Consider the following 22,895-nt stretch of genomic DNA (forward strand, 5'->3'; position numbering starts at 1 on the left):
CTTCAAACAGTCCACAGAGCAGCATTCTCATAGTTCTCCCACACATGGATGTAGCACAGATTAAAATCCATGTTTGCTCCCACTACTTTGATTTTCTAATTTACACTCTTTTACTCCATTAAATACGGTTTATTTTCCTTAAAAATGAATTCCACAAATTGGCAACATGCTTCTAACGTAGACAAACTGTAGCATGAAAACGGACCAACCTGAGTTTCTGAGCAAGCCTACGAAAGACCCAAGAAAGCCGAAATCTTCAGTGCTTCAGTGAGGCACAACTTAAAAGTGCAGCAGAGAATACTGCAACTCTGACTTTTCATTTCTAATACCTACTTTAAAAACACTCCCATATTTCTTCCCAGAGGCTGTTTTCACTGATGTACTTAGACGTTTTAATCATGCAAAATGCTGCAACTTCTCATTGTACTCACAAATACCATCACTGGGTAACCAGCATTGAAATACAAATGCTAATAAGCAATGAAATGCTGAACAGATGCTTCAGCCATCACAAGAAGGCCCATATTCGTTTAGGTAAATTAATCCTCATTTGCTCTCTGTAACATGATGGAAAGCACAGCAACAGCAGCAGAGCAGCTAACCCTGGGCTGCAGCAGGTGGGGGGTTGTTTAAACACAACTGCCGTTGGCACAGAAAAAAAGAAGTTGCTTACCTTCAGAAGGCTTCAGGTACACAGAGAACCCCAGACAGAATCCCCTGCCCCCACTGCCAACCCTTAAATGAGGGCTGGGAAGAGGTGGATCCTGGCTACCCCCCCCTTCCAGACACTCCTCAGCTGCACTGCAGACATCTGAGCTCCCCTGGGTTGGCCCTGCCTTCCCACTCACAGTGTGCTGGAGAAATGCAAAAGCAAGTGTTAAGCTTTGGAACACAAATCAGGATAGACCGGCCACTCAAGAGCCATTAGCAGCTCATTAATTCTCACTGAGCATAGCGATGCTGCTGAAGATGTAAAAGGACCTCAGCCTTCCAGTTAAGGACAGAATTAAATAATAAATCAAATCCTTAAAATTCCTCAATACATTAAAAACTAGCAGGTAAAACCAGTTTGTCTTATAGCTGAAATATTACATCAGTTTTATTCCCTATCTCTTCCCCCTACCCCCCCCTTCCCCGCTTCAGCCTGTCCTCCAGACCTGCCATACTGCAGCAGTTCCAGGAGGAGCAGCACCTGGAAGTCAAAGAAAGGCCAACGCCTCAAGATAAACGCTTAAAACACTTCTGAGCACTCACTGCACCAGTCCCATTGGATGACTGCATTTCTAAGATCTGCAGCATAACAAACGTAGCTGATGCACCACAAATTCTGTGCCAGCCTACAGATAAGCAAACTGAGGTGCCCTCCAATAGAGACACAATACGCTTTCATTTAGATGATACATTTATTAAATTAGAACAAAAAAGTTTTTGTATTCTGGAGTGCAAGAAACATTTGGACACTGGACCTCAATACAGACAGAAACAATGTCTTCGGAATTATTACAGCAAAAAACATTCTCTGTATTGTATTACAGATCAACCAAACAAGCAATAACATTTGTAAGGGAAAAAACATTCGGTACCATCAACAGATGCAAACAGCAGTAGAGAAGAAAGCAGCAAGGATCTAGCTAGACAAAAAATGTTCCTATTCTTAGCAAGTTCAGGCTCTTGGAAGGACTCAAATCAGTACTAACAGCACTCACTTCAAGCAGGTGCCAGGCTTTACATCTGGCTTTGGCTCTGAGCTGCTTGAAGCTGTTGAGCAGAAGAACAGTGTCCAATAGTTACCATCCCATCAGCATTTCATTGAAAGCTACAACAGTGGCGACTGATTCCAAGAACCAGACTTCTGGTTCTAACGCTTTCACTTCACAGACCGCAGGAAGGCCAACCTACTCCCCCCCACCTTTTTTCCACCTCTTTCCAATTCAAACCTGAATGAGCAGATTGACTGAGCGTCTATTCATGTTGAAAAGCTGAGTAGGATCACAATCAGTGTTTGTTTTTAAAAGAAGATCTTGAACTAACACTTTCAGCTATAATGCTTAGGTATTTCAAGATAAAAATCCCAAGAACAGCATTTAAATACGGTACAACATGTTGATACCCATCTACTGGTCTCACCACCTCTAAATCTCTGTCCTCAGCTCCTACCTACCCTATTTTGCATAAAACAAACTAACAACGACAACAAATGTTTCACAGGAGCTACAGCTTGCTCAGAGGCCTGGAAACCAGTTTATGACTGAGCCTAGCTAACCTAGCATTCTCATTCCTCCTGATGGTTAGAACTGAAGAGCGTTTGTTTTATCCTTGAAACAGAGCTGTCACAGGATGCACTACAATTTACCAGCCATTGAGTTGAACTGTGACTGCTGCTTTTATAAAAAGCTGCTATTGTGGATCCCAGCATTGTAATATAAAAACAAAAATCCAATAGATACATTTTCCCTGAATTGTTACATCTCTATCAATTCCCTCTGAGTACAAGTCAGCACAGGGGAGGTCTTCCTGGAGATGTCCGAGAGTTAAAACTCCATGAATATTTACCCTCTTGGGCATCAACAAGTTTCTGTGCTATGGAGACAACAGGTTTCTGGATGACCACCCGTTTTATTTTAGAAAAACAAACTGCAGGGACTCCACTACTAAAGCATGACAAGTGTACCTCGAATCTCATCAAGACCATGGGAGGATCTATAAGCATATTTATGCTTTCAAGGGTAAATTTACGACTGCAGGGGGATTTGTAATACAATGTAAAGTTCTTTATTATGAAAAAGAACAGCTTCAAAAGAACCAGGATAGATTTGAACGCTATTTTAAAAGTTCCAGCATCATTTTTTAATTATAAACAAATAAATATTCACACTTTACCACCAGTGCTACCTAAATATTTCTTATGTGTACATAGGGGGAAAAAAATCAATCAGCTTTTCAGCAGATATGACAGAATATTTTAAGTGTGTGACATGCAGCAGAGTTTGAGGAATAAGAGAACAAGAGCCCCTCATCTCTATTCCAGACTCTGCTTTAGAGTTCTCATGAATCAGTTAAGAGACTGGATTTCAAGTGTACATTCAGTCCAACTCTTGAAAATGTAACAGCTTATGGCTATTGTAGAAAGTATTTGAAATCAAACATTAAAAAAGATAAAACAGCAACATTGCACATCACTGAAAAAATTAACTGGTACGTACTACTTAAAGTGCATTACTTTATCGCCTACCAAAAGACGCTGCAGAACATTATCTGACAGGATACCTGGTGCCTACTGTAAGGTTCTGCAGCTCCAAGATGAACTGTTTCCTGGAAAAAACTAATAATAAATACAAGCCACCTCTCACCTCCTCTGGGAATCAGATAAAGTCAGATATGTTACATTTTCTCCCACGAAGAATTTATTTCCACCTGTACCAAATTGTGTTGGACCAGCTGACCCTCAGAGATGCCCTCCATTCTCAACCATTTTGTGACCACAGCAAACACAATCAAAGTCATTGGGCAACTCAGTGACATTCAAAGATAGAGACTGTTTTCCATGCTTGTACTTTCAAACTGCACGAAGAAATACAACGGTCTACCAATATAAAATGGTAATTTTGCTGAAATATAGATGTGAAGAAAGAAGCCTTAAACAGATCATACATACACTTAGTAAGTCAACAGCAATACCTTCAATCTTTACAGCTTCACCAATTCTCCAGGTACAAAACAGTTTCTTCTATGATCATCCTTTGAAACAGTCATGGGAACGCAGCAATTTGCAGTGGGAGTACATTCAGGCTCAGTCCTGCTCTCTGCTATAGCAGTAGACTGCACAAGTTAAGAAGTCATTTGCAAAGATTTTAAGATAGATAACCATGTTCTGTGGTGTGATAAAAGCCGCAAATACACAGAGATAATATACTGCTTTGGTGCTCAATGACTACACTGAAGGCAAGATGCTCATTAGAAATACCAACAAGCACAACCTTAGAAATTTAACTTGTTAAACCAAAAGTCTTCCATCAATCACAAGCAGTTGCATATTTCACAGCAATAACTGAGCACTGCAAGGACAAGGAGCAGGCCTTTCATTCAATTTCTTCTATAAACAGGTTGCTTGGTTAAACCTAAACACTTCAGCAAATAAATTGATTAAAAAGCAACCCCTCCATTGGAAAAGCAATTTTTCCAATCTAACAATCAGTAGTAAATCTCATACTGCATAGAGTTACTCTGTAAGAACATGTTTCTGAACAGAGTGAGAAAAAGGAGAAAAAGCAGCATTATTCCCTCAGAATACAGCCAAACAGGGCACAGGTGATATCAAAGATGTTTCATTGATGTACTGTAGGACATTCTCTACCTGCACATATTCAGTTTAGCATAAGAAAGTGAAAAGATCCAAATGCTCAAGGAGAAAAGGGGATATATTCTTGAATACAGGATGCACTAACAGCAAACTGTTAGGAAATTCTTCCTCTAGCTAAATCCCTGGCTTGGCAAGTAAAAATAAGTGGCATTGAGGAAAAGCACAATGCAGGAAGTGATTCTAGGATTCTTCAGTCATCTGAAGCAAGGAGTTGATAGCTGCGTTCTTGTTCCCCCTCTGAGCTTCTAGCACTGAGCGGATTACTTCTCTGTCCATGTTGGGAAACATGTCCTGGATAGATTTCAGGTCCTCTTCATTACACAGGTGCTGAGGATTGACTGCAGGAGGTGGTATTGCCACAGGTACCATGTCAGGATTACAGACTGCAGGCATTCCTGCATGCAGGAGAAATAAAAAAAACACACACAAGGGAAAAATAAATGACTGCGAAGAAGGAAGTGGTCCATCCCTTACCACCAATCCACCTGCTTCAGAGATTGCAAAGACCATTGCAGTCAAAAGCACTTTCCTAGAACTGGTCCTCTGCCCAAGCTACATTACAGAAGCCGTAAGCAATATAACAATAGGTACAGCTCAGAATTAAGATACAACCTATATCAACCAGGCTTACACATGATTAAGTCATCAGATACTAAGTGTATTTTAAGCCCTATTGCATTTATATTGCGATAAGCTGCTTTTTAAACCAGCAATATATATATCCAATAAGTAGACATTAAAAAATAAATGTTATCTTCATCACATTAAAAGGAAATCCATGAAAGGACTCAACCACATACACAAATGAGTGTCGAGCAAATGGTCCTCCTTGTTTCAAGCTCCTTCCAGTTCCACCTGCAAAGCCCCAGAGCAGCAAAAGTACAATTCCCCTTAAGCCCACAAGAGTACATGAGACTTCTTCAAGTACCTCCAAGTGACAACATCAGAGATGCCATCCGAACTTGCAGACGTAGGATCAGGAAAGCCAAGGTGCAGGCAGAACTGAACTTGGCGAGGGATGAGAAAAACAGTAAGACTTTCTACAGGTACATTGGCCAGAAGAGACAGGCCAAAATGGGTGTACCTTCTTTGGTAAATTTAAGAGGACTGGCTTCAACAGATGAAGAGAAAGCTGAGGTACTGAATGAGTTCTTTGCCTCGGTCTTCACTGGTGGCCAGGATTCTAGTATTCCTCACATCCCTGAGCCCTGCATCCCCAACCCTCTATGAGGAGACCAGGGAGGTAAATCCCTCCCCACTGTGAAGGCTGAGCAAGTCCGAGAGTGCCTCTTGAGACTGAATGAGTACAAGTCTATGGGGCCGGATGGTGTGCATCCCAGGGTCCTGAAGGAGCTGGCTGAGGTGGTTGCTGAGCTGCTCTCCATCATATTTGAGAAGTCGTGGCTGTCAGGTGAGGTCCCAGATGACTGGAGGAAGGGTCACGTCACTCCCATATACAAGAAGGGGAGCAGGGAGGACCCAGGGAACTACAGGCCGGTGAGTCTCACCTCTGTGCCCAGGAAGATCACGGAACAGATCCTCCTTGACTACATGCTTGATCACATGAGGAATAAGTGTGTGACCCAAGACAGCCAGCACAGTTTCACCAAGGGAAGGTCATGCTTAACCAAACTTGTGGCCATCTATGATGGAGTGACGGTGTTGGTTGACAAAGGTAATGCGACCGATGTCATTTACCTGGACTTGAGCAAGGCCTTTGACATGGTGCCCCACCACATCCTCATCTCCAAATTGGAGGGATGTGGATTTGATGGGTGGACCACTCAATGGATATGAAATTGGTTGAAAGGCCGCAGACAGAGGTGGTGGTCAATGGCTCCATGTCCAGGTGGAGGCCAGTAACAAGTAGGTGCAAGACACCTACAGTTCCTGAAGTATGAGCTGCTCCTACAGAACCACTGTTTGTTTATGCTTACTAACTTGTACAATCATTCCAGCCTTCAAAATGATGTATTAAAATTCATACTAATAGTTGGATCAACAAATCCCACCTTAACTTACATCAAACTTTAGTTGACAGTGCCCTCTAATTGAATACAGTTTGATTGTGCACCACAGCTGTTGTTTTACTTCACATATTCTTTGCTGTTTCTTCCTTCAATCTGGACTTCAGTCCTATTCAGTTTCATGCAGAAGTCCACTACTGATTGTAAGCGTCTTGGACATGCTAATCAGTCTTCTCTGATTTTAAAACTCTCCTTGTAATCTTCTTCAGCTTTATTAGAAGCAAAAAAGGAACCGAGGCCGCATCTATTTAAAAAGGTTCACACTGGCACCTAAATAAAAGCCTCTTCTCAACATAACTTTGTTACCCACACACTCAAACTATTTCTTCCCAGCCATACTACCTCACAAGGACACCTGCAGTCCCCTCCACAACAGCCTGAACTTGGGCTCTACAGCTTCTTAAGCCATTTGAATCACGTTCCCTCAGATTGTGCTTAGCACTATCAGATTCTTTGACCATCTGGCACATTAGATTATGGTCGTACCCCAGAAGTAAACCACAAAGTGGTCCTAAAACAACACTGCAAATACAGCTCCCTGCACAAAATACAAACAAATACAACTACATCCAGCAGCATTTCAGATTGCCTTTTAAGTGAAGTTTCCTAACTTAATAAAGTCAGTCACCAACACCATAAGACTATCCAGCTATCAGCTTAGGCTATTCAAGATCTGTATGTAAAAAAGACTAGTTTTAAACATTAAGACAAATGAAATATCAAGTACACTTCTGAAGTGTCACAGCATCCTATAGCTTGCCATTAAGTTTGTCTTTGAAAAGAAAATAATAAAGGTGACAATTTCCCTACTGCTTACATCAAAACAATGTAAATATGTGGCCAGATATCTGCACATGCAACATTAAGTACTTCCAGTCTAAATATCTGATTTTAGAGATGAGGTATTTCTTGCCAGTATTGTTCTCCCCACATTCAGACTACACCAATGGAAGTTAGTATCAGTGATATTTCATAAGCACTTTAGAATACATGCTTCTTTTTCATGGAAGTCAACATAGCCAATTTCAATAGTACATTATTCTTGACTTCGTTGTTGTCCCCGCCCCAGACTAAAAGCATCTATTATTTCTGATTCACAAAATAGTAAGCAAGACTTAAGCATAAACTTAAACACTATGTAAGTTAACATAAACATATATGGTATGTATGACATACGTATGAATAACACGGTTATCAGAGTAGCTGTAATAAACCTCTGCTTTTTCTTTGTTCAGTAAAAAGCTGCTTTACATGTTAAGCAGCTTGTTTCACTAACAGGTGAAAACTGAAACATCCTCTAAGTATAATGGTATGCTCCTTCGTTGCTTTCAGTTAAGAGGTGTTACACATCAGAAGAACAGAGCACTGTTTTCTAATTCAATGAAATGGCAATGGCAAACATGCTGGCATTAGCAATGGCATTCCAGTAAGTGAAGCAAGTACAACAGCAGTCCATCGCTAAAAGCAGCAAGGAAGCACCAACAAAGCCTTCAGAGTGTAAATATTACCCAGCTGCACACAAGGCATTACACACTTATTTTACTGTTCAGTCAAGCACCTTAACGTTATTAACTCCTTACTACTCTGCTTCATGAACAGGGATGATCCTTCCAAAATTAACTCATGAGCCACTTCATCACAAACTCTTTAACAAGAAATTCATTATCATTTTTTGTTTTAAGGCTCAAGATCTGTATTCCGGTAGGTCCTAGTGATGCTTGCCTCAGAAAGAATAAGTACAGATGCCACCACTGTTTCCTTTGAAGTTCATTTTTTACCTGCCAAGCAGCTCGGTGACATGAAGAACATGAACCTTCAGAAGTTTTACAGCTCCACTGCTCTGATTAAGCTAAATGCACTGCGGCAGCACGTCTGTTGCATTTACAGTGTTATTCTGAGATTCGCAGCATCAAGGAATAATTTTATCTCATGATGTATAAAACTAGACTTTTCTGAACACACTTGATCGACCACCAATGCTTATACTGAAGGTAAGGATGTCACAATATCTTTGCACAGTTCCAAAGTCAGACGTGCCATATTAAATTAAGGCTAAATTGAAGAAAAACGATTTTCCGTAACAGAACTCACCCTTAGAATCACATCAGATACATAAATTCCCACGAATCTAAAATGGTGTGTGTAAGATAGATAACACTTATTTCATCAGTATGCATTTTTTACAAAAAAAGGCTAATTTAAGAAGTAACAGAAGGTAGGTGACAGGCTGTCTTGTCAGAACGTCATTACAGAGCTGAGTTCAATTCAAAGTTAACAAACAGCCATGACATTACCTCATTCTCTCCAAATCTTGCAGCAGAACAACTGCAAGATTAAAGCAAGAAACCAGCATGGCCAGCTAAAACAAGTCACTGACACAGAACAGCTTCAGAAGACAGTTAGCGTCACATTTTATCAGCTCTAACACCAATTACTTTAACCCTTATATACTCAAGTTGAGCAGAAGATTAAGGAATCTCCCACAGATTAGAAGGACTTTAGCAATTTTAAGAGATGCATTATTTTATTGTGACATCCAAGTGGAAATACCTTGTGATACAGTCTGCTGTAATGTAAATAAGGCTGTTCACATGAATTCATGCATAGACTTGAATCAATGAGGATGGGAGTGAGTAGAGAGCTTGGAAACTTACCCAGAGCAAAGTATTCAAGCCCTAAAGATAAGTGGAAATGAAGGGGCAAGGGAAAAGGAATAAGACATGGGAAAGAAACATTAATCTATATTTAAAAGGAAATGAAACATTTAGTTTCTAAAGGTGAAAGTTGGATAAACTGAGGTAACGGTATAAAAACTACACTACCAACACTAGCAAAAATGAAATGCTGGCAGGATTCAGTCTCACAGCTATTTTTGTTCCAGCACTCAGAAAAAGCCTCCTAGATGTGCTTTCTTATTGAAATAAAAAATAAGAAGCACTCCCAAAATAAGCTACTAGGCATTTATAGTAAGGATTATATTTTATAGCCCAGAAAGGACAATAAACATCCATGCTGTTCTGAATAAACAACTTTCATGAACTAACCCAATGAACCCAGTATGGAGACCTAAAGAAGTAACATATACATTAAAGTCGGCCTCTAAGAACACTAATATTCCAAACTCTGAATTAGTCTTGGAAATTTTTTAACCCACTTGTTATACAGGCATTAACTGCAAACGCACTTTATCCAATGACAACTTAACTGTAAAGAAATCCAGCTTCAATGAACTATCTGCGCTAAACCTACTGCCTTTCACAGCCGGCTCAAAGACCAGCTTTGACTGGCAAACAATGCACCACACTATGTATTCAACAGCACTAAACTGGCTCAAGGTTAGAAGACGCAAGTGAAAGGACATAAGTAAAGCCAAGTTTTAGAAGAACTCCCGGCACAGAAGTTCAGTGTTTTCAAACCCACCCCTCAGATAGCATCCATGTGACTGCAGTTTGTAGCAACTAACACTATCATCAGGATTCTTTCATTTTTAAAGCCTTCAAAATGATTTCGTACAGGGCAAGAATATTGCATGAGCAGTATCAGCTGCTCTGACCTTAATTAGAAGGTTAGTTTTGTACGCCAAGTTCTTAAACAGAATTTTCTGTTATCCACAAAAAAACAATACAGTTTGGCCCTTCAAGCCACAGTCAAATTTTACTTACTATCATTTCACTTTAAAGCTCAATTATTTTGGACAGTTTCCACAAATAACTGTGATCTGGACTGGATAATTGTTCCAGTCCACATACTGAATGTATTTTCCATCTTGATGATACTTTGATTCCACCTTGCTCAGCAGGAAAATCTTGCCCCTTACACAGGCAATAGGTTAATCATGTTGCTCTTCCAGTTTGCTGAAGAAAACAAATATATAAGACTTTATCATCCACACTCATTTAAGTGGACAAGTAGAAGGGAAACTGGAACTAAAGAGATGGAACAAGGTAAACACACTCCTCAGGAACACACTGCTGCCTTCCTTTAAGCTACACAATCATGCCTCAAACCACAGAAGTATTCTGAAGTCACTTGCAAAGAGGCCAAACTTCACCATCCTTTCAAGTATTACGAGTGGGTCATTAGATTAGTGAATAGGCAAAGGCATCAAAATTCACAGTGCTTTGAGAAATTTTCACGGCGCCCACAAGTTCTGTCATAGTAAACACACGGCAGAGCAATATTCAAAAATATATCAAAAATTGTGAAAAATAGAAACAGGTGAACGGTGGTTTATAAAATCTCATTGGGTATTTATAAAGATAGCAAAGTTCATTCAAGTTTTCTCAGCACAGAAAAGCTTAAATGGAATGGTGGGACTCCACAACATTTTAAAAATACAAGTTCTCACATCAGTAATTAGAACAAACATGCAGCATCTTCACAGAAGGGAGACACTTCTACATACATCAATAAAACTGATGCATAAACACCCATATGATGTCAGGCATTACAATCACATGCACCAAAACATCAGTTGTTTGTCCACCTGTGCAAATCAATTCTTTATTTTAAGTATTTCTGAAAAAATCCTCAAGGTCAACACAAAACTCAGAGAACACCAAGATGTTCGTCTCAAGATACACCACTGTACTCGTTTTTCTAAATCTGAAGGCCTGCTTTCAGTTTTACCTGTTCAGTCTGATGTCAGCTTTCAGTTACATATGGAATTAACCTCTGCTTCATTTTCAGTTTGCAGCCTCACCAGCACAGCATGAAAATCGCTGTTTTGATCTATTCGAGGAATTCTTTACTTTTCTTTTTGCAAAACATTTAACCACCTATTTAACCAGCTATCCAACCACACACAAGATATTAAGTCTGAGGTTTACTAACTGCTTCAGTGTATCAGGATGTGCTGAATCCAGAAGTGGAAAGGTATATCTAATCCAAGAACAGAAAAACACAGAAGCTAACTACAATGGAATGAAACTTCAGAATACACACAGTAATTTAGAATAGTTAGATAGTGAAGCAAGCAAGACTTAAATCCTGAGAAGCTCTAGAGATAAAAGCACTTTGAATGAAGCATTCTATACATTCTCATCAGGGAGTTCAGTAAGTAACCAAACTTCTATGTTTTACAGGAGGCACACTTTTTTAAGTTAAATATCCAGATTTATATTGTGGAAATTTGCTTTTTCAGAGAATGAAATTTAAATTAAATCAGGAATTGAGTCTAAAAGAAAAATATATTGTGCCAGTCCTCAATACTGCAACTGCGTCCCATATACTCTATCACTCACCCATACAAATACATGTGAAGAAACTCAAAATATATCAGTAAGACTATCGTGCTGAATTCTTGTTTAATGTAGAGCTTTTAAGAGCTGAAACTAATACAGGATAAAACAAAAAAAACCCCAAACTTTACTTACCAGTCCTTTAAGAAAAGCAAACATGTGGTTATTTATATACTTGAAGTTTCTCACTTTTGACAGTAAAACTACAGAACCTAACTTAACACATCTATCTATAGAAGTCAAAAATTTACTTCACACAGACCAGAACAACTGACAACTGCTTTCTTTTAGCTTTCTTGATATACTTCCGTTAATCTATCTCAGAGCTCCCTAATATTATTCATTCACAGAGTTAAGTGGTTTGTGTGTTGCGTTTTCAACAGAGCACCTTTAAGGTCCACAGGAAAGATAATCCCTTTATAGTCAATTTTAGCTGCAGCTCTGACTACACGATGCATGTGATGTGCTTTCTGAAGTCTGAGCACTTTCTCACCTGGGTTGCCACCATCTTCCCAGCACACAATATCTGACAGACTATGTTTCAGTATATTTAGTTATTTAATGACTTACATAAGGCTTGATTTCATATTCATTAAAAGTAGACTTAATGCTACTCGTTGTGACTTTACAGTCATTTGAATCCAAACTTTTGAATATCTATCAAACTCAGAAGTCAAAAAGGCTCACACTTAATTCATGTCCTCCCCTCTGGCATCATGGAAAATACAGTCAAGGATGAAATCACCTACAAATCCCCTTCACTTTCCAAAAAGGAAGAGAAACTTGTTAGACAGCTCTGCAAAACCCCTTTACTTGGAAGCTTTAGTCTTCAATTAAAGACAACATACCTGCTATAGGCACATATCCCACTCCTTGCTGGTATACAGTGGGCATCAGAACCACTGGCTGGGGCTGCATCATCATGGCAGCTGGCAAAGACTAGACAAAATGCACAACAGAGATTAATTGGCATTTTTGGAATTGTTTTAAAACGTTTGAAAGAAGTCACCACACTGTAATACAGAAAATCTGCACTGCATGCACAATAAGACCTATCCGATTTGTATTAAGCAGAATTTTTGGCAAGTAAACCGAAATGCTACTCTTTAAAATGACAATTTAAGTGTAAATCAGAATAAGCACACACCAGTTATCCTTTCCCACCAGCTTGATGCAACTGGCCACTGATATTCTGTTACAGAAACAAATTGCTCTAAAACATGGCTAAATTTCCACACTTTATTTTGGGAAAACGAATACATGGCGTATTTATTTATCTGAAGTAAAAATGTAAAGCAAAGCTGAATTTTATTAAGAGTAGACATTAGTTCAAATCATTTTTTAGGTAAATTAGTACTTTTTAAAATGTCCAAGCCCATTCCTTTATAGTACCACAATTTCTGTTCTCTTTCATCATGTAAGACATTAGAAGGTCAGATTCTGTGCGCAGCACATCCATTGGTGCACATTTTAAAAGTTAATAAAAATTTTTACCCTAGGGGTAAAGGAACAATTAATTGTTCAGTTGTGGGGCCAAATAGGAAATTCAAGTAGCAGAAGCAGCTGGTCACAGTTGTGCACCCAGCAACAACCCAGAACTTCTGATCACACGCAAGCGTAGTAGGAAGCACTGAGGAGCTATCATGCCATCCCACAGGTACTTATGACAAAGATAACAGACTAGAGAATATCCAGAAGCTATTAAATAGGCCAAAGTCAGCAGTTCAATACAAGCACTAAATAAAAATGGAAATCAGAATTCAAGTCACCAGAAAGTGCACTCAAACTTCCCAAAAAGACCACAGAGAAGAGCTGTGACTACCTTTACTTATAAAAATGACCTAAATTCAAAGTAGAAACTTTGTTGTTTGTTGTTGTTTTAATCAAATTAGAAATTAAAACAAATTATTTGACTGAGGAGTAGCCAAATAAATATTCAATTGCTACCTCACCAAGAAGGATTTACTACCATAATATTTTTGGCTGCTATGTGCAAAATAAAGTACAAATATTTTAAACGCTAACACACACAGAAGAGCGAGATACAACGGAAATACTCCTAGTTTAACCTAGAATATCTCCTCTTGTTATCTCTCCCATTCTCACTTTAAACTTGACTTACCGTGTATGACATCACCAGGTTAATCATTCCTTCCTTGTCATCACCCTGCCTTCCACTCAGGCTATACCATTCATCCTCCACATTTCCTTGTTTTAGAGATTCAGGAATTGTAATGTGTGTCCAAGCAATGCGATCATCCATTGAAAAGGCTCGCTAGACGAAAAACAGAAGAAGAAACATCTCAGTTTTACCTTACTGCTATCTACATGCACACACGAAGCGTAACAGAGTTCAGACTGCTAGGAAATCACCTCTCAGCCTTCTTTTATCTGGGCTGAACAAATCAAGTGACCTCAGTCACTCCTCCTAAGTCCTGCCCTCTAGACTCTTTACTATCTCTGTTGCTCTCATTTGCGTGCTCTCTAATACACCAGTTTTACACCCTCCCAATGCTGCGGCACCAAGCGCTGTATACAGTGCTGCAGGTGAGACCACATAGCTCAAAGCAGCCCAGCCCTTCCCTTACCCAGCTGGTAGTGCCGAGTCTGGTGCACCCAAGGCACAGAAGCCCCTTTTGGCTGGCAGGGCACACTGCTGACTTGCATTCAACTTGCTGTCAACCAGAACCCCCCAGATCCTTCTCCTGTGGGCCTGCTCCCAAGTTTCTCATCCCCTCATTTGTACACGTACCCAGGGTTACCCCATCCCAAGTTGGGAATCTGGCACTGCTCTTCTTACTTCTTTACATGGATGGAGATTGTCCAGTCCTCTAATCTGTCAACATCTCTGCAAGGGCTCTCTGCCCTTGAGGAATGCAAGAGCTCCCCCTAATTTCATATCATTCACAAGCTTTCTTAGTATGCATTTGACTCCTGTGTCAAGATCACTTATAAAAACATTAAAGAGAACTGCCCCAAAAATAGAGTCCTGTGGAACCCCACTAGTCTATATCTGTAGATAGCAGTCATGCTATTAAGAAACAGTTTCTGTCTACATTTAAAATAATTCCAGTAATTTCAGTAGAAATAAGCACTGATGCGCCTCCTCTGTTGCAGTAATGAAACTTCAACCAATTATCACAAAACAGCATCCAAAAGCCTCATTTGTGTAACAAGTGCATGGCTGTTGCAGTGTCAAGTTAAACTCGCACAGTAAGAGGGGAAGCAAAGAAGGGCAAGTCATAGACATTTGCCTCAGTTGTAGCCTCTAACATTACCTGAGAACACAAGTTTGTTCTAAGTCAAAGTCAACATCCCCAAATGGAACAGTTAACACATAGGCACATACTCCCTGCTGCCAATAACAACATCTAGTAGAATAACACATTAGAGTTTATGACAGTACTACTCTCATAAGCAACGTTTGCAGAGCAGATTATTCAGCTGAGCTGTTAATCAGATGTACTTAATCTCCGAGAAACTGAAATCTGTAACTTGTAAACAGTTTATCACCACTGTATGTTAAGGAAAACATACATAAGTGGACATGGAGGGACTTGCCATTAAATTCAAACATAGATAGAGTTGATTCTGTGAATTATTCCAAGTGACTACACATTCCATATATGATTGGTTAATTCTCAGTACTAATGGGCTTGCAGTTAACCTTTATGTGGGCTAGAACAATGAAAAATCTCAGGCTAACCCAGCAATGTAAATAGTTGCTATTTTTAATAGGAGAAGTAGAGAATATAAGGCTGCAACACATCTTGACAGTGAAGAACAGCTCAGATGACACTTCTCTTTATTTGCTGGGAGCTCCTCTAACATTATGGTATTCCAAGCTCTGGCATTCTTGGGCTGATGTTCTTGGAGTAGAGCACAGCTTCACATATTGCTGCTCTTAAGAATCTGATAAATCAGCACTATCTCCCAGAGAGAGCAGCTAAGAAACAACCTTTGCTAACTCAATTCTACCTTGCAGGACTCCACCCAAACCTCAGCCCAACCAAGGGATGAGGAAACAAAAGCAGTATCAACATTCTGACCTCATCAAATATCTCTAGGTAAAAAGAGTCCACACCCGGAGGAACAGTGCACTGAATAACTTTGTTCCAGCGAGGGTTCTTGGCTCCATTATGTGCTGTGGGGGTTTCATACACAGCGTACCCCAGCCGTATCCGGCAGTAGGGATCCATGCGGGTCATTCCATAGTTCTTTGCCAATTTTGCCTGGAAAAAAAAAAAAAAAAAAGAAAGCCCTTTAAGCGTGTAATATGTACAATAACTTGTGGTTACAATTAGATCACAAAGAATCAAACGTCAAACAAATACATTAAATTGAGGTAGAGAAAAAAAAGTCAATGATGTCATTAAGTGCTTGAGAAAACTTGACAAGACTCTTTTTAAAGTGTCTTGTACAGAAAATACACATCTTCACCAAAGCTAAAATTACCTCATAATAAAACCAGCAGACATATGGTTACAAGGGAATTGTATTATGTTCAGTTTTCGCCTTGATTTCTGCCCTCCAATGGAACTCCACATTGCACGTAGCCTACCCTCTTTTACTGAAATATTTCAAAGGATGAAATAACAGATTTGAGAATATCACACCATGTTTGCTGTAAAAAGAAACCACTTAGAGTAAAATCCAGCTGTTTATACTTTTAAGATATGAGAGCGTGTATTTGATGTTACATAATTCAGAGGGCAACTTCAGTGTGATGGTACTGGAAGGACACAGATACAGCACATAATCTGAAGTTACCCAATATACTTTCATTATAACATCAGGGGAACAGAAAAAAAACAAGTTTGTGACGGTCCTAAAGACAGCACCAAGTACTGCTGCACAGCTATGTCAAGCAGAACACAGGTTTATATGACCTATTGCTCTAACCTGTAAAAGATTGCATAGAATTAGTTTTTATGCTTAAAAAAAAAAAAAGAAAAAAGGTGCCTATGATGCCTCTCATCTGCAGGAGGTTTAAGGAGTTCAAACAGTTGAGATTTGCAACAGATTTAGGCACAGCAGCTGCAGCTCTGGCCAGAAAGGCCTTTCATACTTCAAGACATACACTTACACTGTTCCTTGTAAATGTGGGCTATGCAAATTAAAGTAGGAAAGTTAGCACCCATGTTATTTTTCTCTCTAGACCCTGAAGTCCTGAGATTAAGAAGCTTGACATAAAATGCTACCAGAACACAGCATATAAATTATCAATGTAATAATTTAGGAGAATATAATCAACAGCACTTAAATTCATTACGATTGATGCACAACCTTGAAAACTACACGCTTCCTTAAAACCAAGCAGTTGAGTAGAACATTCAACACAAAGACTTTTGTGGCCACTGACAAAAAAATGACTGAAGTTTCTATTGGTACAATTTATACCTGTACTACAGTAATGCTCAGTCTGCCTACTGTACTCATGGGTCCTCCATATTGCAGCTGTTGAGCTGCCTGGGCGTCCAGTTGGATTTGCTGTTGCTGCCGGGTTGGAGTAATACGAAGAAAGTCTTGAGGAAGTTCACCAACATACACCTGGAAAAAACAATAAAAGAAAAGATTTTAAGCTTAGAGCTCCCACTTTCATAACAAACAATGGAAAGGAACAAAAGACCCAAGAACCTCGGGAAAAACACTCAGCATTTTACTCTAGTTTTGACAGCATGAACAAATAAATAAATAAAGCACCTGTCACACAGCACGGCAGAAAAACAACTAAGCTCATCTCTACTGCCTATAGAGCTGCTTCCATATTTAATAAAAATCTATCTAACGTATGAAGACAAAAGACATTGCAATTTCTTACATTACTGTCTCAGACAGGATTACTCAACTGTGTATCCAGCAAACACATGCCTACAGAACATGCTGTCAGAAGCGAGGAGGCCCCTAGGACATCCCTTTTGAAGATTAGACAGCACTTGCACGCCAAGATTGCATCCTTGAGATAGCAACAGTCACACCAACTGTGATTTGGCAAGAGACGCATTTGGCTCCGTTGAAAAGCCTCAGGGATCCTGGCAGCAGTAGGTGTCACATGGCAGAGAGGAAGTGTATCAAAGCCACTGAAGAGGAAGTGCTGGCTGCCTGCTGCTGGGAGAGATGGGAAAGATGCACTTCTGCTCACACGCATCTTAGAATTTCATGCTGAAAAAGTAATTTTACAGAAGGGAACCATTTTCAAGTGTCTTTAAAGTGCCACTTTACAGAGGCATTCCCTCTACTACTGTAACAGTCCAGGAAGAAGGTGAAATTCAACACCGCCCAATCATTAACTGCGCCATAAAAATTCCATCTAACAGCTGAATTTACTAGATTCATTTTTCATGTAAGACAATTATAATGGCGTCACCATCAAACTTAATTCTTCAGGCAGATGTCGAGCAGGCATTCATAACAGTAAGTCTGCCTTGTAATCACTTCTTAATAAGCTTTACCGACAGCGTTGCAAATCAAGAATATGAATTACCTAGGAACAGAACATCGCGCCTTCTGTCTGCTAGAAACATCTAATACCTCATTTTGAGGTTCTTTAGAGCAAAAACGCAGCAGATGTATCAATCAAACAACCACCACCCACAACCATCAAGTTACTACTCAGACCAATGGCTCTGTGGAGCTGTTCAGGCCTGGGCTGCCTTAGACTCCTCTTCATGTTACCTCTCAATCATCATGCAACACTAAGTGGCACCAAGGCAACTATAAAGGAAGCTTGGTTTACTTGGCTTCCTGATACCCCGTCTAGCCTCAGCAATTTCGATTCTATACAACTAATATTACTGCATGAATCTCCAACTTCTGTAGAACTGTAGCCCAAGGCTCTACTTAAGCTTCTCAATTTAGAGACAGGCAAAGGAAAGATCTACATTTAATAAGCTTTAAAAATTAATAAGCCTTAATGAATAATAAAGCAAAATAAAAAGGGTAGCAAACTGCAAGCTATCAGACAGTTCTTAACTCATTCTCATGATTCTTTTTGCTAGAAATTTACCACCTGCTTTGCTTTCATCCATCTCCAAGCACTTCATGAGTCCAGCTGTTACTTTGACAGCATTTCCCCTTCCCATGTATACAAACTACATTTAGCCCCAACAGAATATTTTGCCACAAGCTGTTGCCTCTGAGTTTTCCCAGCACACTGATACTTAAAGATCTACAAAGCACATGCCATAGTGAAAAAGCACAGCCATTAATGAATTAAAAAAACCACTGGTTTTAGGGAAGGAAAAGCAATGATAAACCTACACTATTTTAGTAAGGAGGGAAATATTTTGTAATTTCTGGGCTAATTACAGCAGAAATAATCATATTCAAAACTGAGTTACATAATGAAGATAGAATGAATGAACGTCTTAAATTCAAGTCATGTTTACAGCAGCTCTGAGCTACATTTCAAAACAGACACTTAAACAGAGATGACAATACTTACGCAGTTAAATGACAGTATTAAAACAGGAAAAGAACCGAGCACTCGTTCCAGCTGCACAACAGAAGAGTTCAAACCAAAGCAGAAATGAACAGGGAAGCCAAGGGAGCAAAAACCTCAGCAGCTCTAGTTTGGCACTCAGTTTAACTTCGGAGGACCTGACTTAGTCATCAGCACTGCAGATAATCACAGACACCCATTCTGGGCGTGTTTGGACAGCTTAAGGATCAACACACAGCACTGGGGTCTCAAACTCAAGACTCAATCTGAAGCCCGACCAGACTGTTAGTGATATCTATCACTTGAAAAGAGTTACCTTTTAGCAGCCCCTCTATCTTCAGCTGCAGCGTGGATTTCAAAAGCTGTATTGATCTTCAAACAACACAAAACACAAAAACACACTAATTCCCTATTACCCTGAAGTCAGCCCAGGAAATCTACATTTTAGGATATTTACCCTTAGCAAACAGGATTCCAGCTCTGCTTCTTCTGCAAAACTCGAGAGCAATCAAAACTTTATTTACTTACCAAATAAGCAGCCTCAAACTAGAAAGCATGGTCCTAAGATCAAGACTGTCAGCAGCACACACTGCTTGCTTAGCTGCATGAAACCATCCTGAGTATTGTCTTACCTCTTCAGTAACAGTAGAAATGTTCTGTAGCACTGAAGGGAAAACATTTCCCAGTCCTTTAGCACCGTTTAGTGGCTATTCATTTGCAATGCAACTATAAGTAGAGAAACAAACAGAATTCTATCTTCTGCCCTTCAGAGAATTAAGGAAGCCGGTACGTACTGTATTGGCCTTCTCACCTATGAACGACAGCTTCTTAATGCTGCATAATAGTTCACTTGAAATTATCCCAGTTTCTAAAATGTTAAGACAAAGAAGGAAAGCACACACAGTGCTGGGAGTATATAAGAAAGAAAAAACTGAGGCCAACTCCAAGGAAGTCCTCCCTAAAATCTTATCTCAACCCAACAGGAGGTTTTAGCTTGATTAAGACAAGTCAAGGTTAAAAGTAATACATGAAATGTCAACAAGGTATTCAGCACAACAAGTAAAACTTCCCACAAAAAGAAATGCCGCTCCATTTCGTGGAGGTATCACAACCAGCACAATGTTGTCTCAGCAAATCAGTGCTGCAGCCAGGCTTGTGTCCAGCTTTATCCAAACCATCACAGCTGGCCACCATCTCCTTCAGCCCCTTCCTCTCACACTGATTCCCTACAAGTTCCCCAACCTTCTCCAAACATCAACTGAAGCCTGACTAGGTGTTATTTTAAAACAGTGTTGTCAGATACATATTTATTAGTAATACCTGTTACAAACTGAAAGAACAGCATTTGGGTGCAATCACACCATCGACTTTAAAACACCAGGCCCCCGTGGACAGCAATTGCCTAATTCATAGGTCACAGCACAGCAGCTGTCCAACCATAATACAAAGAATTAACTTAATGCACTGTTTTGACCTTAATTCTCCACCAAAAACTTACTCCAAGAAAACTCTCAAGCATTGCTCAATACTTCCAGCCAGGAGCAGCACATGGCACGTGAACTAGGCAACGCTGCAACACGAAAGCTGTGCAGTGCACTGTACAGCACCTATGCAAGGTAGAGGGTTGTTTCAGAGCAAAACTCGGCAGCAATAGCTTCCCATTTCACCCTCAGCACAGTCTCATAGGACTGTTCAACTGGACCGCTCGGTTTCCAGCCCTGCGGCTGCATCCTACCTCAGCACATTGAAGAGTGAGCACATCCCATGCTGCAGCTTCCAGGGACAGCTGTCTGAGGCTGCCCGGTCCGAGCAGGAATACAGGAAGCTCTAAACTACATTCAGGAGAAATACATCAAGCTCTGGTTTAGTTTACGCTGTTTTCTTCTTCAGAAGGCCCCTCTGGCACACGAGCGGGCACCAGAGCCTGTCGGAGGCGTGTGGGCAGAGAGAAGGACGGCTGCCCTGCCCTGTTAGGCGGGGACCGGGGAGCACAGGCAGCCTCACCCCTCGCCACCACATCGAACCGAGGACGGACACGTTCACTTTCCTCTCTCCCACGGGCCACCGGCCGGCAAGCGGGAGTTGGGCCTGGCAGAAAGCGGGATGGAAGAGCCCACACCACACCAGGCCGCGCAAGGATTAAGAGGCGAGTATACCCAAGGGCGAAGCCGTGTCCTGCCAGCAGCACTCACCGGGCCCCGCTGTGTGCTGACGGTGGTCGCCATGGCGCCTCCCTCGGGCCGAGCCTCCTCCTGCCGCCCCGCCAGGCCGCCCCGTTACCCGCAGCACCAGCCGTCACAGCGTGAGGCAGCGAGTCAGCTGACCCCGGGCCGGAAGCCCCTTGGCGATGGGGTGCGCGGTGCTTCCTGTCTGCGCATGCGCCAGCCGTTAGCAAGGGGGGGGGAATGAGTTAGCGTGTCCTGCGCATGCGCTGTTGAGCTCTGCGGGCTCCGCAGCGCGGCGCAGCGCAGGGCGCCGCTAGGGGGCGCTGCGGGGCTGGCAACGAGGCTGCGGGGCCGCCATGTTGAGGGCGGTGATGGCGTGCCCTTGGGCTGCGTTAAGAGAGAACACGGGAAGGAGGCACAGGCCGTGCTGCCCTTCTGCCAGCGTTGAAACCTCTCTCAGTGTGAGCTCCCACACGACGCCTCTGCCACCTCCTGCTGTGTATGAGAGAGCACAGTCTGACCGCAGGGTGCAGTGTGTGTGTGTAGAAAATGGCTTTTGTGTCATCCCCGCTGTGGCACTGACCAGTTGTCCACAGCACAAAATGGCTGCCCCAGATGAGGTGCCCTCCTTGAGCAGCACAGTGAGCTGCTTATCCTTCCAGAAGAACAAAGCAGCTTTAATATTCATCCGAGTGCTGCTTTGGGAGATCAAATCTGATCGTTTCAAAGCCTATTTAAATAACATAACTGTTTCCTGTTGTTAGGATCCGCTGCAAGAATTTTAGCCCTTAATTAAAATTCTAGTGTGAATTTCGGCAGCTGGAAATAGAACAGTGCAATTAGGAGCGCTCCAAATATAGCACTGACTTCTTTTTCACACTGCCATCTCATCTATATGGAGTGGGAACGGCCTCATCTTTCTGCTCGTCTTGATACTCAGAAAAATGAGTACTACAGGATATAATTGATTGGGAGCCATTGAACAAATATAGTTGATGCCAGATGCAAGCTAACCAGAAGAGAAAGGCTCTCATATTCCCTTATCACTGTCACCACTTCCTCTACTGGAAGCAGAAATCGAGTCAGCCCACAGAATTGTTAAAGAAGCAAGTCATCTTTCCCTTGCTTCTGCAGGTAGAAAAGAGGCTAAATCTGGAAATAAATGCATCTTACAATATTAGGTACATGGCCTGCGTGTACAAAGCTTGTATACTGATGGAGTAGCTGATAAAGAACGTGGTGTCGATATTACTCCTATTTTAACCTATGTGCTTACCTTAAGGTTAGTTATTAGCTGAAGGTGGCCTGTAAACTCAACAGAAATACCGGCTTTGCCATCTAGTGGACGTCCACGAGAACAGCGTGTCGCCTACAGCCACCAGGCAGGTGGTTTTGCTTCCCCAAGAGCATCATCACCACAAATAGGGAGCAAGAGCATTAAGTGAAGCATCTGATAGCAGTGTAGTAATTAAAATGGAATGTAAGCTGTGGGAAAGGTGAGAGAACAAAAGTCATAAAACCCTGTTATTTGTAACATACGAACATCATGTATATATTAAAAAAAGGTTGAAAGGTAATTAGAGAAGCTATAATGACAATTACTTGCACTTATCTTGTAATAAAAATGTTCATGTCATTTTTTTCCCATGTCATTCTTTTAAT

At 40.9% G+C, this 22,895-nt stretch overlaps 1 protein-coding gene across 3 annotated transcripts; it reads right to left on the reverse strand.

Annotated features, from left to right (window-relative positions):
* Nucleotides 1-1,384: 1,384 nt before the first annotated feature.
* TOLLIP (toll interacting protein) lies at nt 1,385-21,440 on the reverse strand. 3 transcript variants are annotated; one of them, XM_015863890.2, is made up of 7 exons: nt 21,261-21,440; nt 17,028-17,177; nt 15,677-15,859; nt 13,750-13,902; nt 12,476-12,566; nt 9,042-9,062; nt 1,385-4,755 (listed from the first exon to the last, which is right to left on the reverse strand). In XM_015863890.2, exons 1-7 carry the CDS (start codon nt 21,291-21,293, stop codon nt 4,541-4,543), a joined length of 846 nt encoding a protein of 281 aa, XP_015719376.1. In that variant the 5' UTR covers nt 21,294-21,440; the 3' UTR covers nt 1,385-4,540. The 3 variants fall into 3 exon arrangements, with proteins under 3 accessions (XP_015719376.1, XP_015719378.1, XP_015719377.1); XM_015863892.1 differs by lacking the exon at nt 21,261-21,440 and adding an exon at nt 20,804-20,824; XM_015863891.2 differs by lacking the exon at nt 9,042-9,062 and having other exon boundaries at nt 2,603-4,755; nt 21,261-21,438.
* Between the last annotated feature and the right edge of the window lie 1,455 nt (nt 21,441-22,895).

Source organism: Coturnix japonica, chromosome 5 (genome assembly GCF_001577835.2).
Source record: "Coturnix japonica isolate 7356 chromosome 5, Coturnix japonica 2.1, whole genome shotgun sequence".
NCBI classification, from domain to species: Eukaryota; Metazoa; Chordata; class Aves; order Galliformes; family Phasianidae; genus Coturnix; species Coturnix japonica.